This window comes from Saccostrea echinata, unplaced genomic scaffold (genome assembly GCF_033153115.1).
Source record: "Saccostrea echinata isolate AGI-Se365-2 ecotype Australia unplaced genomic scaffold, CSIRO_AGI_Sech_v1 ptg000030l, whole genome shotgun sequence".
Lineage (NCBI taxonomy): Eukaryota > Metazoa > Mollusca > Bivalvia > Ostreida > Ostreidae > Saccostrea > Saccostrea echinata.
Window position 1 is genome coordinate 3,157,960 of NW_026889779.1, and position 17,805 is coordinate 3,175,764.

Sequence of the window (17,805 nt, forward strand, 5' to 3'; positions counted from 1 at the left end):
ATCAATGTATAAGACTATAGTATTAAGTTTTCATCTATGTATTTTTTATGTTCACTCTCTCTGTATGATTTTGTTTTCTTTTTTCCTTAATAACATGATTGTATTATTATTCTGATGAGCCAGTTGGCTTAAGGAAATAAAGAAACTTGAAAACTCAAAAAACTCATTTCTGCATGCAAACACATCATTAACTAGAAATATGTCCATAGGACATGAATGCCCCGCCGAGGGTATATTAGTAATGCAACATTTTAACACAAATTGAGAAAAGTGAGGTCAAGGTCAAAGGAAAGGTAAAGGTCAAAAGACATTGATGCAGTTGAATAGCTCTCATCGGTATGTATCAGCATATGAAGTTTGACACTAATTTAAGAAAAGTGAGGTCAAGGTCAGAGGAAAGGTCAAGGTCAAAAAATGTTGATGCAGTTCAAAAGGTTACATCAGTATGTATAAGCATATGAAGTTTGATGAAAATATTATGAATGGTTTCTTTAAAAATGAGCTAAACACTAATTTAAGAAAAGTGAGGTCAAGGTCAAAGAAAAGGTCAAGGTCAAAATATATTGATGCAGTTGAATAGCTCTTATCGGTACGTATCAGCATATGAAGTTTGACACTAATTTAAGAAAAGTGAGGTCAAGGTCAAAAGAAAGGTCAAGGTCAAAAAAATGTTGATGCAATTGAATAGCATACATCAGTATGTATCAACATATGAAGTTTGATTACACTATCTTGAATGGTATATTTAAAACTGAGCTAAACACCAATTTAAGAAAAGTGAGGTCAAGGTGAAAAGTAAGGTCAAGGTCAAAAAATGTTGATGCAGTTGAATAGCTTACATCAGTATGTATCAACATATGAAGTTTGATTACACTTTCTTGAATGGTATCTTTAAAACTGAGCTAAACACTAATTTAAGAAAAGTGAGGTCAAGGTCAAAAGAAAGGTCAAGGTCAAAAAATGTTGATGCAGTTGAATAGCTTACGTCAGTAGGTATCAACATATGAAGTTTCATTACACTATCTTGAATGGTATCTTTAAAACTGAGCTAAACACTAATTTAAGAAAAGTGAGGTCAAGGTCAAAAGAAAGGTCGAGGTCAAAAAATGTTGATGCAGTTGCATAGCCCTCATCAATATCTATCAGCATATGAAGTTTGATAAAAATATCTTGGATAGTTTCTTTGAAACTGAGCTTTGAACAGAGCTAAACGCAAAGTGTGACGGAAGGACAGACGGAAGGACAGAAGGACGGAAGGACGGAAGACGGACATGACAAACACTATATGCCCCGGCCATATTCATGGCGGGGCATAAAAATTAAAAACATCAACAACATTTAATATGACGTGATGGTAGGAAATCAAAACACAAATGTATGCAGTTAGGTATTACCTAAATCATTTTTGTTTAACTGTGATATTCTTACCCAATATTGATATTTATTTTTTTTTTCATGTTAAGTATTATAAAAACTTTTTATTTGTTGGTTAGATGTTCTGGGATTACATTAAACATACTGATATATTTATGTCTTTGATAACCACGTGTGCTGTTCCTACACGTTGCAAAACATAATTTTAAAACACCTGCGGATGACAGACCCTGATAAGTATAGACTGCTCGTCATATCTGTGACATTGCTGACAAAGGTAAACAGTGACCATAACTCGGTTAAAAAGATTTTAATATACTTTTTAATAAACCCCGGAAGCGAGTAATTTTATCTCCACTTCCTGGTTGCGTAGGTAACAAGAACTAGGAATAAAAAAGTTTCATTATATGAATGAAACGGCATAAAAGTTTGTTGTGAGATTTTGTCAGTTATCTATCTACACACTTAGTTAAGTAGTTTTACCTGCTAGGATCAAAAGATCAAGGTTGCTCTTTGTAGTTGAACTTGCTGCCATTTTTTGATAGGGTACCAATTCTATCCGCGCATGAAGGTGAACATGCCGGAAATAAACTTGGAGAAGAAAATAATCCTTAGGATTTCTTTTCATTATTACAAATCCTGAGAATATTTATCCAAATGGGCATAGGTTATGATTAATTTGCTATATTTAAAACATCATAACCCACTAATAAGTAAGACATAACTGAAAACAGTTATTTGTGTTTGTGTTTTTGTTGGAACACGTTGAGCGCGGAGTAATTTTTTTCCCACCGCTACCAGGTGCGCTCGGTACAGTGATTACAAGAATAGATATGGGTTACCCCATATCCAAGATATTCGACTTTTAATTTATTCGAATTTTCATTGTGTTCAGATGATTTCTAATAAAAAAAAAAACAAGTATTTACTGACAAAACGTCAGAGATACTCAAGCTGTAGAAAGTCAACTATAAAAGTGCCATATACATAAATATCCTAAAATGACATAATATTTAGGCTACTGAGTTTCAACATCTTTTGTTGAGTAAAATATGCATATAGTAGGAAACAAACTGCATGTACATATATAACGTTACATGCATGTAGTGACTTTATCACAAAGTTGCACATGCATAAAAATGGTTTTAATTTCACATAGAACATAAACTAAATATAATTAATCGTATAATTTTAAAAATGTATTTAACGCCTCACTCATTTTCAGGAATATTTAATCCAAATAGCATGTTACAGGTCTATAGCAACGTTTTCAAAGTGATGGGGGGGGGGGGGGGGACTCCCAAAAAATCCCGCGTACTATGGGCCTGTGCTACATGTGTACCATCTATATAACTTTCCAATGATAGAATCTTCTGTAAAAAAAAAATCAAAACAAGTCCAAGCCGTTATGGATTATCAAAGATAGCCCATTTTTATAAATAGCAAAACTATAGATCTATCAAGGATAGATTTTAATTTATTTTTTAATTTTGTGCTATTAAAAAGTACTATCACTCAAAGTATAGGCAGATGTTAAAGATGGTCCAACCTGTCACCTTTTAAAGTAATCAATGAACTCGTCCAGTGATGCATTGACGGCCGTTGTTAAACGCAAAGGAAAGCGCGGGATCGGTTGCGGCTATGGAGCATCACTGAATATTCCTCCACCACATACTGATTTTGAATATACAGACGTTTTGAAGATAAACTTCATTTTTGTTTCTAGAAATGTTTTTATTTACAAAACTAGTACATTTTCGTGTTAGATCGATGACCATAACTCAGCCCCTCTAGCCCGTATAAGGCTTCACCTTGAGTAAAAAACCTGCACTTGTTATGAAACTGGTGTATAGTTCTAAACTTCTTTATGTCCGTAGCAAGTATTGATACCCAGTCTACTGATCTAAGCGTCACTAGGGAACGGTGCACACACCTATTCTTGCAAGACCAAATAGCCTAGGTCTACACACGTGCGAAGATCTTTCCGAGCTCGGAAAATCACGTTGCTTTGCCGAGAAGTGTTTAACCATAATAACCATTCCGTTATTTAAAAAAAGAGAGAGAAAAACACACACACAGTTAATGATTAACATTCTAACTCAAAAGACAATATACGGCAATTAACGAACAATAATCATGACAATCATGACATGTAATATAATTGGTGAAAAGATTTATCATAATCAATCGAAGTGTGACCTATATATTTTCGTGAAAAAGACTGAGGAGGCAGCGAGCGTAGGAATATGAAAACTTTTTATTTGCTTTTTTGGGGAAAAAGTGATTTTCTTAAAATCTTTTAACGTTAATTTTGTTTTCTTTAACGTATTAAATATACATGATTATTCTTAATATTTGTTCTAATGTTTTATCTACTGATCATGAATGGAACTATTTTCTTCGGAGCAATTGTGTGAAGAGTACCTGACTTTAGTAATATATCTTGAATAGATAATATGCACTGATCGAATATATTAAAAATACACGCTTCTGGCTTCCAAGAAAGAACACTACTTACATCATATATGTCCATTCGTATTTTCAAACATCTCAAAGTATCTTGAAAAAAATAACAAGGTGATTCTCAGCGTGTAATATTTAGTAGAGATCTAGTAAATAATGTTTAAGATAAATATTTCTGCTACCGTAATCAATAAATACACCAGAATGTTAGGCTTGTGCAGATATTTTGAAAAGTCCATGTCTCTTAATAAAATCCGCTGCAATGAAGTTCAGTAATTTACACTGTCTTCTTCTTTCATGAATGGATTTATCAATAATTTTCATGACACTTCAAAAACCAGATCACCTGGATATTGATGATCACTTGATCAGTAGTTGGGTTTTGTAAGAGTTATCTTTCTTCCTTCACTTTGATGACCAAGATTCGTTTCAAGTGGCTACTAACTTGACAGCAGCAATAACGAGTGGTTTCCTTAAAAGCTGTATTTAGATTATGTTCACAGGAAACAATTCACACTCTCGACATACTTTAACCAGTGTTGTAAATGTTGATGACTGAATTCATGGGAGGAAAAATCCTAACAGGGTGCAGATAGTAAAAGTTTTGTTTTAGTTACTTAAAGTTGTTTTTTTTTTTGTTAAAGACGGCTATTTATTTAAAAACTGAAGTACTTGAATAGTGTTCGTTTTCTTGTCCTGTAAATTAAACTCTTAACTTTTTAAAGAGATGTCAATATCTATAAATTGTAAGGAAACTTAGAAAAATGACACCAAAATATTTTGAAATTCATTTCCATTCACTAAATCCATACTTGCATGTTTATGTCAATGCTTGACTTAAGATAAAGTAATAACTCATGTTTACAAAAGGACTCACCTGAAATATTTGATTTCCATCGGACACGTTTTTTGAGTTTCCTTCGCTGGACATACTCTTCCTCATCTGTGTCCATGCTGTCAGATGAGTCGGAGAGAAGACGTTCATTGGCTACGACGTCTTCCCTGTACTCCTGGTAGAATTTGGCACATTGGTCAAGAGATGGTTCCTCACTGTAATCATCAGCCAGGGCATGAAGTCTTTCACTGATTAGGTCAGACAGAATTCCAGGCTCAGGTATCACAATCACTGAGGGACCGGGGTCCTACAAGAGAAAATTAAAGGTATAGCAGTCACAGAGAGACTGGGGTACTACTCACAGGTATCATAATCACTGAGGGACTGGGGTTCTACAACAGAAAATTACAGGTATAACAGTCAGAGAGAGAGACTGGGGTACTACTCACAGGTATCACAATCCTTGAGGGACTAGGGTTCTACAACAGAAAAATAAAGGTATAACAGTCCCAGAAAGACTGGGGCACTACTCACAGGTATCGTAATCACTGAGGGACCAGGGTTCTACAACAGAAAATTACAGGTATAACAGTCCCAGAGAGACTGGGGCACTACTCACAGGTATCACAATCACTGAGGGACCCGGGTCCTACAACAGAAAATTACACTCAGGTATAACAGTCAGAGACAGACTGGGGCACTACTCACAGGTATCACAATCACTGAGGGACTGGGGTTCTACAACAGAAAAATAAAGGCATAACAGTCCCAGAAAGACTGGGGCACTAATCACAGGTATCACAATCACTGAGGGACCCGGGTCCTACAAGAGAAAATTAAAGGTTTAAATAACTTAAGGGTCAGGATCTTACAACAGAAAATGACAAGTATCTCAGTCACAGAGACTGGGTACTGACAACAGAATATTACAGACATCACAGTCACTGAGAGACATGTGTCCTACAAAAGAAAATTACAGGTAACAGAGGAACCAGATCCTACAAAAGACATCACAATATTAAAGTTACTGAGAGACAGGGGTCCTACAACAGAAAAATTACAGGTAAACAAAGGAATTGGATCCTACATCAGACAAATCACAATATTAAAGTTACTGAGAGACAGGGGTCCTACAACAGAAAAATTATGGGTAACAATTGGATCCTACAACAGACAAATCAAGGTATTAAAGTTACTGAGAGATAGGGGTCCTACAACAGAAAACTACAAGTATCACAATCACTATAATCTAAAATTGAATTATAATTGATGTACATTTATGTTTACTGAAAAGTAAAACACTGATGTCCATTGATCACAATTCCATCCTAAAACACACTTTGACTCAAACATGTCAAAGTGTGAATATATATCTCAATACTGTTTGTTTTGTGTAGCTCATACCTAAGTTATCTCCCCTACACTGCTGGTACCAGTATTTTTAATGTCTTGCTATCATTTTTTGAACCAGAATACCTTCTAACATCCACTCATGCATTTTTCACATGTAAATAGATTGTATTTTGCAAACTCTTGCCTTAATCTGAGAATTTTAATTAATATTAGATACAAGAAGATCAAGATTTGTAAATTAAATTTTTCTCTGACATCAATTTAGTAGGACATGCATATTTATGCATGTATTAAATGCCATAAAAAGTATATGACAGTAATGTCTGCAAGTTAGTTTTTCAGTATCAGAGAAGATAGAAACATTCTTTCATGGACTATTGCTATTAAAACCCTCAATAATACAGTACACAAGAAAATCAAACATATGAGAGCAGGCCAAGAGTAACTTACGATTCTGTCCATGCTTGCCACATCAATATCCTCACTGGACATAAGGGAGATTCCATTGAAAATGTCGTCACTGTCCGAGTCAGACTCCGGACATGATCGCAGTGAGCTCAAATCTGCAACTTCTGTTGGTAAAACATCCACCATCATCTAAAATATTTCAATGAGTCACATGACTTCGTATCACAGTTAGTACAAAAGAATCAGTCTACTTCAAAGAGGTATTCCCAAACACATATACAACTGACTTCATGTGGAAAAGGTTACTCTAGAATTAGTATCATGTATTCAAACTTCAGAGCAGAATATGTCTTCTTAAAGTCTTCAACATTAAAATTTAATAAAACATTCTTGCATAAATATCACAAGTTTAATTAATAATAGTTTTCATAGTGTATAGTCCTATAATTCAGCAACCTTAACATAAAAACTAAGCTATGAAAGAATAAAGAGATTGTGTTTGTTTATTGATGCAACAAGCAATAGGTTTTGAGATTTAAAAAAAATGATGAAGTTCTGGTTTATTATTTTCTCTTATGTTAGATACAAATTGGAAATTGTTAAGTGTACAGGCTTTAGATTCTGTTTAAAATTGGGGTCATTTACTATACCACGTGTGTTCATTCAATTCATGGTTCAAACAAATGGTTGTAAAAATAAAAATATTTGTTTTAGTCTATCTGAGATAGGGACATGGGAAAGAATTCACTAGACTTAATAACATCAAAGTAAACAAATAAAGAATTTAGACATTTAAATGTCCTCCTATCATAATCTCAGTCTGAATTTCTAATGCATAATAATGTGGAGTAAAAGTCCAGTTTTCATTTTACAATCACACAAATAAAGAGCATTGTATAGTGCATTTCAAAATAAAAAATATTGAGTGCAACAGATTTTATATATTTTTTACAAAGATTAATTGCCATATAGTACATGTTTGTTAAATAAAGCAATTAATGGAAGGGATGTCATAGGAAGAACTTTAATAAGTGAAGTTTATGAAATCAAAATGTTCCGCTTGCCCTTCAAGCATCATTCTCAAGGGCATTCACTTCTTCCTAACTTGAAGGGAATCATACGAAGGTAAAAAAGAAATTATGTTAAGCAAGGTTAAAAGGGACACAGGTATAATAGAATGGAGAGTGTCCAATTATCTCATGTTTTATTACACACACCAACAGCACATACAATTGCAGACAGGGTCACCGACAGCATAGACAGGTTAAGGTTGTGGAGCTAGGGCAAAATGGGACAAAGTGGACCTCTCAAGAATTGTCTGTGAATAATTTGTCTGAGCTATAACCCACACTTAATACTTCAGCTTATCAGGACTTCATAAATTCTATATTTTAACACTGAAACAAAGTAACCATTCTAAAGTAGCTGATGTTTCATTCTTTAAAAAAAACATGAATCAAAGTACCCAGTGATACTTTTTCCCAATTACCAAGCAGAACTAAAAGAGGCCATTTCAAAAGAGTAAATTTTGCACTGCATGAATCATTAAATAATAAAAAATAAAAACAATGTCAGACTCAGACTTGTTCTGTATACTTCTGCTGTTCACTATATCAAGGCAAACATGACAATATTTCAATGAAATGACATCTAAACTGAAAGAACTACTGAATCTTCATCAGTAAACATTTCATAAACATCTAAAATTCACAAGCATTCTTCAAATGTACAATGTATTTCATTTTTTATTATGTATTAAATCATTTTATTGATTCTGCTTCAGAAACATTTATAAGCAAATATTTCTTGTCAGTTTTCAAAGAGCAAAGGTATTTGGTAGTATATGTACTGTACTAAGACAAAATTATTTCAGATGGTGCAATGAACTTTAAAGGCAGTTGTGAACAAACTACAGTGTATAGGGCAGTCATAGAATCTGAGTTAGTAGAGCACCTCAAGATGCTGAGTGGACAAAGCATATCCAATGGATATAGTAGACAAAGCATCTCAAAATACCGTATAAGCAGAAATTTTAGCAAGGATTCAATTTTGGCATTTTTAGCGAGGTTGTAAAGATCGCTAAAATTTAATATCGCTAACAATTCATTCCATATCGGAGGTTATCATTATCTTTCTATGTATCACAAAATCGCTAAAATTACTTCTCACAAAAATACAATATCAAATTTTTAGGAAAAATTGCTAAATTTGCATCTCGCTAAATCAGCACTTATACGGTATGCAGTGGTAAGAGCACCAAAAGAGGATGGTGAACAATGTATCTCCAAAGAATGCAATAGAAGAGTGTTTCCAAAGGATGTACTGAACAGAGCACTACAAAAAATATGGATGGAGCATCTCCAATAAAAGTTATTGACAGAGCACCCTCAAAAGCTTGAGTGGACTGAGCACTTCCAGAGGTTGCAGTGAACAGAGCACCTTCAGAGGCTGGTTAAAAAATGTATCTCCAAAAGATGCAAAAGACAAAGAATTTTTAGAAATTCAGAGGACAGAGCACCTCAGGATGATGTAGTAAAAAGAGCACCTCCAAAAGATTCAATAATAAAAACCTTCTGAGGATGCAGCTTGGACAGAACACCTCCATAGGATGAAGTGGACACAGCACCTCCAAGGATGTGTTGGACAGAGCACTTCCAGGTGATGAAGTGGAACAGAGCACCCCCAGAGACTGGTAGACAATGTATCTCCAAAACATGCAATAGGCAAAGCACCTCTAGGGGATGCAGAAGACAGAGCACCTACAGAGGATGCAGTGGACATACATGTAGCACCTTCAGAGGATGTAGTGGACAGACAAAGGAGAGAGAACAACTACAGTGGATGTAGTTGACAAACAAAGGAGACAGAGCACCTACAAAGGATGTAGTGGACAGACATTGGAGATAGAGCACCTACAGAGGATGCAGTGGACATAGCATCTTCTGGGATGTAGTGGACAGAAATAGGAGATAGAGCACTTACACAGGATGTAGTAGACGGACATAGGAGAAAGAACACATACAGAGGGTGTAGTGGACAGACATAGGAGACAGAGCACCTACAGAGGATTTAGTAGACAGCAATAAGAGATATAGCACCTAAGGAGGATGTAGTGGACAGAAATAGGAGATAGAGCACCTACAGAGGATGATTAGAGCACCTTAAAAAGATAAGGTTAGTAACACATACATAAACATATTCTAATGATTTTTGACTTCCAAAGCCACTGCTTTCAAGATAAAATGATGAAATAATTCCTTGTTGATAGTATATATATGTTTTGTTTTTCCAAGAAGAGTATATTACATGTTTTCCTGGAAATGTATAGAAAACTTGTATCTATCTATTGCGTAACTAAAGTTTCACAGTTGATCTATTGATAAATGAACAAGCTCTTCTTTAATCTGATACTGATAAAAAAAAAATTGTTGCACAAGGACTTGTTTTGAACAAGTGATATTATATCATGGTCACATGTAAACATACAAATTAGTCTCAAAGTGTTTTAGCATGAGGCCACTGACTTATGACTGCATGGGCAAAAAATATTTTCTTTTGTGATCCCATTTTAATTAGTAAATAAACATAAATACTCATGATTTATGACACAGTTTGTAAACATTTTATTACCTCCACTATGTACATGTCCTGTAATTTTGTAATACTGATAACAGATTAGGATCTTTTTTTTTTTTACCTGTTTTTAACCTGAACAAAAATTTCTCAGATAAAATATTTATTCTGATACAATTCTAAATCAGAGCAAAATTATTAAATAAACTTTTCCTCCTTTTTTATATCTACTGGATGATATAAATCTTTGATATTAAAGAAAAGTAGGTAATTTTTAGTGATCCAATAGTTTGGTAAACTTCCTCCAGCAATGTTTGTAAAAAAAAAAAAAAAAAAAAAAAAAAAAAAAAAATAGAATGTGAAAGTCTACACTTGTATTTCACAAGAGGGTTGACCATCAGAAACATTTAATTTTTGGTTGATATACTGTATTACTTATGTATGTTCCACATCATTACACAGGTATGTAATCCAGGTGATCTGTCACAGGTACACAAATATCTTACCTGGAAATTATGGCCACTTGCATAAGTGCAGATTAACACATAATAATTCAAACACAATGACCACCAAATCTGATGTAAACTTATTATATAAAGACTTCTCCTATCTATTACAAAGGCATCAAAAACACTTACCCTATTCACCTTAATTATATCCTTCTATACTGTACAAGAAATCCAAGATACTGCCAAACCTGACTGAAAGCCTGCATTTACCTCAATGAAATATTCGTACAAATATTGCACATGACACATTGCAAAACAAACTTTGTGCAGGTAAACAGAAATGACTCCCGTAGTCTCTATCAGACATTTACCTGGCCGATGACATACCTGAGCTAGCTCCGAGAGGATTTTCCCTACGTGACCTAATTCACATGCCACTGTAGGGATCTTCACCACACCCTAACCACTTGACTCTGATGTTGGATATTTGTTTTATACCTCTAAATCATTGTCCAAGTTCCCAATATATAGCGATATCTCCACAACATGATTGGATATACAACAAGACAACAAAATCCTACCTTAACCAGTAAAATTAACATTCCAAGTGTATTCAAAAGGTCCATTTAAAAATATTCAGAGGAATTCCTAGACATTTCACCTGATCACAAAATAACTACTAGATAATGAAAAAATGTCCATAGATATAAATGCTAAATAATTATACTCCTCAGTTAAATCAAAGCATTAGGACCTACTAGGACCTACTAGTTCTATTAAAGCAGAGAGAGAGAGGTAAAGAAGAGCTTACACCTATATGTTGTACTCTAATGACTACCATCAGCTTATTTGACAACTACCAATAACACAATATTAAAAGCATTTGTGGCATTTTCTCAAGCCACTGTGGCAAAATGAAATTGAAATGACACACACCTTGTCTCTGATTTAATGTACTATGTTATTATGGTAGAATTGATTTCACACATGCAGACCTGACATCTGTTTCTACAGAAGCTCTTTTTTGTGTGTGTGAGATATTGTGTGTCAACTCTACATTAAATTAATTAGTCCTGCATTCTCTCAATAACTTATGGAAATAAATTTTAAATAAATTTCAAAACTGAAAAGGTAGACTGCAGAGAATGCAATGTTTTCATATTTAAAATCATATTTATAAAACAACACTTAATGCTTTTATCATAAACAATGAGTCAATAAACTTGCCACCTATTTTTCATCTATCAAAGGTTACCAAAAATCAATGGAGAGATAACAAAGGGCAGTAACTCTTATCCCTCAGTTTTCTTAAAATTAAGAATGCAACATTTTTAAATGAAGTGTAGTTGATTAATTCATGGCTGCTGCAACATTATACCCTGTATGCTGAGTGGAATAGCTTCAAGTATTATATTTTGGGCTGTTCAGGATACATGTACCAGGGATATGGTATTTAACCTGACCCATTCTGCTTTTGTATGGACCACTCAGTGATGAATGCCAGCTGACCCATTCTGCTTTTGTTGGACCTTTGATAAATATTACCTGACCCTAACTCTGTTTTTGTTGGATGAGTGGTGATTTCTACCTGACACACTCTGCTTTCATTGGACCAGTTAGGAATGATCCAGTCTGCTTTTCTTGGACCAGTGATAATTAAATGTTACCTGACCCTGACTCTGTTATTGTTGGACCAATGAGGACTACTCCTTGACCCTGATTCTGCTTCATTTGGACCAGTGATGTGCTATCTGATCCAATTTTCTTTTCTTGGACCAGTGATGAATGCTAGCTGATCCAGGTTGCTTTTCTTGGACCTGTGCTGAACACTTTTTGACCCTGACCCTAACTTTTCTTGGACCAGTGATGAATCCTAGCTGACCAACTCTTTCTTACTTCTGTTAGATCAGAACATATCAAGTAAATGCTGTAGAGCTGCAGTCCAATATTCAACATTTTCTCCAAATATGGTTTGTTTATTCAAAGTGAGATGCTTTAACAGTTTAGTCAAAATATTCATTAGGGATTTGAACCCTCTCTACTTAGACAAAGTGATGAATGTGTCTAAGAAATGACCAGAGAACTATAAGGCAAAACTGAAGTAATCATACATACAGCAAATGTTGAAATGAACAACAACCTTTAAAGTCATTTTAGTAACCAATGACACAATCTCTTGATAGCACCATATGTGATTAAAGCTGCCAACCAGAGAATTCTTTAATATGGCCATATTTCTACAATTACATTTTACCAGGTGTTAAGTTTTTACATGGTTGAGATGAAAACAGCTTTGTAACTGCTAGACACTTACTTTTTACAGGACTTCACCATATTGAATTAACCATGCATGACACTTCTGGCCCTGGAAGGACAGTTCATGCATCAGTAGTGCTGGCCTGACTGAAAGATGACTGATTATGGTCGATTGATTGTGCATATAATTCCCTAATAGTGCCATCAGGTGTCCACACTACTTGTATGCAATGTAAAACAGCAGCTATAACACAGATGTTGCATAATTTATGGGAGAATATAGCACCTTTCTCATGTACACTGAAATATGCTTATTTAAACACTTATCACATAACAAAATAACCTAATTAGTTAAGATTTTTAGGGACACAATTTGTTTCCAACTTGAGATTAAATCAATGACAGGCCTGATTCATACTGGGATTGTCCATACTAGTCATGGGGTACATATGCACCAAATCATCCTTACCACAGCTAGGTGATGAATAGACATGGAAATTAAGATAGGGGTTGCTGTGCACACTGTGAAGAAGGGTTTTAAATTTTAATCCATGCGATTGATTTTTCTGCCACAGTACTAACAGTGATCCTGTACAGCTGTGTGTGGCATCTGAGGTTAATCAAGAATGACCTGATGGAAATGAATAATTAATCATCGTCACGCCCAGGTCCCTGTCATAAGGCCCCCTCTTGTGTAGCTCCTGTCACTGAAGGAAAACCCTGTATTCTGAATGCTAAATATTATATTTGGGAGGAAATGCTTTGAATATTGATTTTTAATTTGTTTAATATAATTATTTAATAAATATATAATATATGTCAGTGAAAGAATGTACGCTTTTCCACACTATATGAGACTTATTTTTAGATCTAAGAAAAGAAGAAAAAAAAATTAAAATTTTTTTTAATGTATTGATAAAGATTAATACTGAGGCAAACATTTTCCCTGGGAAAAGATTGTTCTATTATACCATAACAGTACTTGTAACTGATTTATGACATTTGGAGGGTGCATGTTTTATTAATTGCTTTGTGTGTGTGTGTGAAAAGTCTGAGTTGTACATTGGTATAATGGCACTTATAGGATTTACAGCCTGTGTCAATCTCAGTGTGACAGGGAATTTGTGTATGTCCTCTGCACCAATTTACTTTAATGCACTAGTACCTGGTACTTGTTCAAAATTCCAGTACTCGGCACTTACTTATTAATGAATACTCAAAACAGGTGGCATCTCTTAATCTCGATCTTATTAAAAACAGTTGTTTAATTTTGATTGTGTAGTTTATACCCTGTATACTAGGTGTTCGATTAAAAAAAATTACAGAGAGGTATTTAGTATATGAAAATTTGACATATATATAGTTGGAGAGATATAGAGGAGCATATATTATGGAAGTACAAGTTGATGAGAAACAGTGAGAAACATGTTAATTTTTGAAGATTTTGAGTATGGTACTTAGAGTGTATTATCTGCCAATAGATAAAGTGTTGTTGTGTAGTTTTGTGATGATATAAGATCAGGTGACACCTGTTTACCAGTATGTCTCGATGTCACCACAACATGATGCATGACAAAAAAATGATCGAGACTTATAAGGATATATCCATACTGCTTGTTTACATGGAGACTAAACATCATTTGTCATGCATTGATGAACACAGTCTTTGCTAGCTCATAGACTTTATACATACATACCAATGCTCTCTCTCCCTCTCTCTCTCAGGCAAAGAACTTTGAACAAAATCTGTTTACTAAATCAGCAAAGCTTGATAAATGTTCAATGCAGTTACAGCAGTTGCAAAAAAAGTTTGTTGTTAAATATGCACAAGAACAAATTATATTTTATTTGAACATCCATCGACTTGTCCATCTCAAGGTAGGTAGAAATAATTGAAAATGCAGACCATCTTCCAAAGTTGAAAGATTTTATCTTCAAAAGTTGCTAGAATATTTCATTTCTCTATTCTCATGCCTTGTCATACTAAAGTAGACCAAATTTTTATTGATCATTTTCTTAAGTACATGGGAGGCTTAGTAAGGCAGATTCAGACATAGATGAGCCATCAGATTTTCATCGACAGCGGAAGAGTACATCCTATACTCAGCTGGCTAAAAATCCAATGTTACATTCTTCTTAAGGGCACTTATCCTGCAGTCATGCAACTAAGTACATATATGTCTGAAATGTACTATGTCAACAACAACACGCATGAATGTGATTCATTTATATAGCCGTAGTCACAGGTAATCCAATTATTGCCTCACGGAAATATTATTGAATCAAAGGGATTTTAAAGTTTTGCAATAAAAGAGTCTATTATAAAAGGTCAATGGCATATATGGAAAATATATGATACCTATCTTAGTCATGTAGTTATAAAGAGACATGATGGAAATATGTGTAATAAAGCATCACGCGGCTGAACAATGGATTATGAATTATTCAGGACATCCTGAATATCACCTGAGTAATGTATCAGAATCAGTCTACAATGATACAAAGGGGCCAATGTTAATATGATATAGTCTTTTTTCTACTAACTTTTTTTTCTCTTTAATTGCATTTTTCAAATGGTTCAATATTCAAGCTCAATGCAAAAAAAAAAATAATAATAATAATAATAATAAATAAAAAAAAAAAAATTAAAATCGGGTAATTCCCATGTTTGTCCTCATGTTATGTCAATCCTTTCAAGCATGAATATCTTACAGTGCAATATTTTCTTGATCACCCCTGCATGATGTTCTGGGTCTATTTTTACCTGTCCAGGTAAACTGTTTATCTACCCATTGTTTGTGATATATGTAGTTCTTGTAGATAATTGAGAGGTCCACAACAATAAAATTGTATTCAGGTCACTCACAAAAGCCCCTTACCTTCACATGTAAATGTACCCACTATAAAATTTTACTCAGTTCAATTAAGATATTGAAGATACAGACACATTTTCTCTTCAGGTATTAATGTTTTACGACCAAATAATGGACCTTCCAGTACTGGTGTATTTCAGAAAAGGGCAGTTTGTAAACATTGCATTATAGCAGTGAAAAATGTTTCACATTTTTACTAGGCGACTTTCTTGGTAGTTTGACAGCAACTCTACTCAGTACGACTGTTAGTACTTGCTAACTTTGGCACAAGGAAACTTTCAAGTACAAATCTTTTATCAAGTGTCAAAATTCATAGGTCAATGTAGTAATTGCAAAATTATGCAAGGCAGAAAATTTGGAGGTGTGGTGAAGAAAATTCTGACTCATTTGAAATTTGTTAGCATTCAGTACCCAATTATTATGTTGCAAAATAAGAGGTTATAATGCATCTAGTTTATTGTAATAGACTGAGTACTAGGAAGGAACCATTATTGCATTGTCAACAGAAAATTTCAGACAGGAAGGCCCAATTTTTGGACAGTTTTTTCCAAGGGATGTTAGTGTCTGAATACATGTCAAAAAGTCCATCTCTGATGTATAGAGTTCTGTATATGGATTCCAAATTTTATTCTTACCTGTTTGAGATCAAAGTAAAGAGATTTCAGCATAGCATCCATGATCCACTGATTATTAATATCCCTCAAAAATGTCAGTCAGATAGAAAACCAATCAAACACTTTGCACAAATGAAAAATGTTAGACTGTCTGAACACAAACAGTAAGATACATTGTAAACAGTCATCTACATCATTGGGGTTCATCCCGGGGAAACTTCACAACATAATTAAAGATATCAACTTGTAAGACACTGTACAATAAAAACCATAAGTTACTCCCTTATTTATCAATAATTCTCTCAAAAATACAATCATATCCTTATCTCCATAATTTGTTTTCCCAGAGATAATATAATTTTTTCCTTTTTGCAGGCCCTTGATGTATCTCCGGATAACCTCACAATAATCCCAAATCAAGCCTACACAACACACAGGAAACACACATCCGATGACACTTAGAGACGCGCGTCCTGTCAGCTCACAAGCACCTGCAAAGGGAGGAAACACCAGTCCAAATCCCCTCAGTACTACAGTATATACTTAACCGCCAATGTTGGTATTTACCTGAGAGAGCTATATTAGGCCGGTCCCTCTCCCTGACATGGCCCGAGATGATTCATGTAGAGTGTTGGTCATAAAAGTGTAATCTATATTGCATCATATATCACTACACAGCTATTGACACTAAGTATTTGATGTTTTACCCACAAGAGTCACCAAACAGGGAGGTAACGCTGAACCAATGCTTACTTTCTAGAGAGGGAGATAACTTTAGTCCCAAGTTTAAACTGCTTGGTGAAATCTCAGCTGTCTGGAAATTTTACATGCATGTCAATAATAAATCAGAGTTGATCTGGCTTATATTGTTTACAGTGTATCAGGTCCTACACAATTCCTCAATAACGCAGAGACTGTGCACATTTTTAAAATGTTTATCTAAATATATATCTTTAAATTTACACAATACCTTTGCCTCTGGGTGTACATGATTATGATGTAGTGGGTTTCTAATGACAAGATGGAGTGTCAAAAAGGCTGAAACCAGATCACACAAGATAGGTTAAGTACTACGTTTCATTCAGTGACATGAATTTTAAAATAATATTAAAAAAGACAAATCTTTTCATACCACATACAACATATGACTATTTACCTTATATCTAGATCCAGAAAATTTGTGACCTTGTGCATGACTTTAGAGATGCTCAGTTATAGAAATGACCTTCATCTGCACAAGTCTTAAGTTGAAAGTCAAATTGATGAAGGTAAAGTGATTTGTCACTGATCTACCTTCAGTTAATGATCATGATCAAAGGAAGTTTGTCTCTTCCCCTTTCTCTCACTAACATAATATTCTTCAACTAGTAATAAAATACAGTAATTTTTCCTAAGATTAATTTTGAACTGTTACGTTAATTTTATCATATAAGCAAACATTTTTGCATTAATATTGTCATAGGTATAGAACAATTACGGAATGATGTAGATAAGGGATTTTCACCCCCCAACTCCCAAAAATTGTTGATCTATAGTTTATACAGTATACTGATAAAGTGTAACATTGACAAACAAAATCCGAGTTATTCTCTGGTTCACTAGTCAAG

General features: G+C 34.3%; 1 protein-coding gene across 1 annotated transcript in view; it reads right to left on the reverse strand.

Annotated features, from left to right (window-relative positions):
• The window catches only part of LOC133197117 (ETS translocation variant 5-like), a 55,643-nt gene extending 39,199 nt beyond the window's left edge, over positions 1 to 16,444 (reverse strand). Inside the window, exons 1-3 of the mRNA XM_061332967.1 lie at positions 16,220 to 16,444; positions 6,476 to 6,622; positions 4,715 to 4,979 (exon numbers count right to left, since the gene is read on the reverse strand). Of these exons, the coding sequence (XP_061188951.1) occupies positions 4,715 to 4,979; positions 6,476 to 6,622; positions 16,220 to 16,261 (454 nt within the window). The 5' untranslated portion in view covers positions 16,262 to 16,444. The remainder of the gene's footprint in view (positions 1 to 4,714; positions 4,980 to 6,475; positions 6,623 to 16,219) is intronic.
• Between the last annotated feature and the right edge of the window lie 1,361 nt (positions 16,445 to 17,805).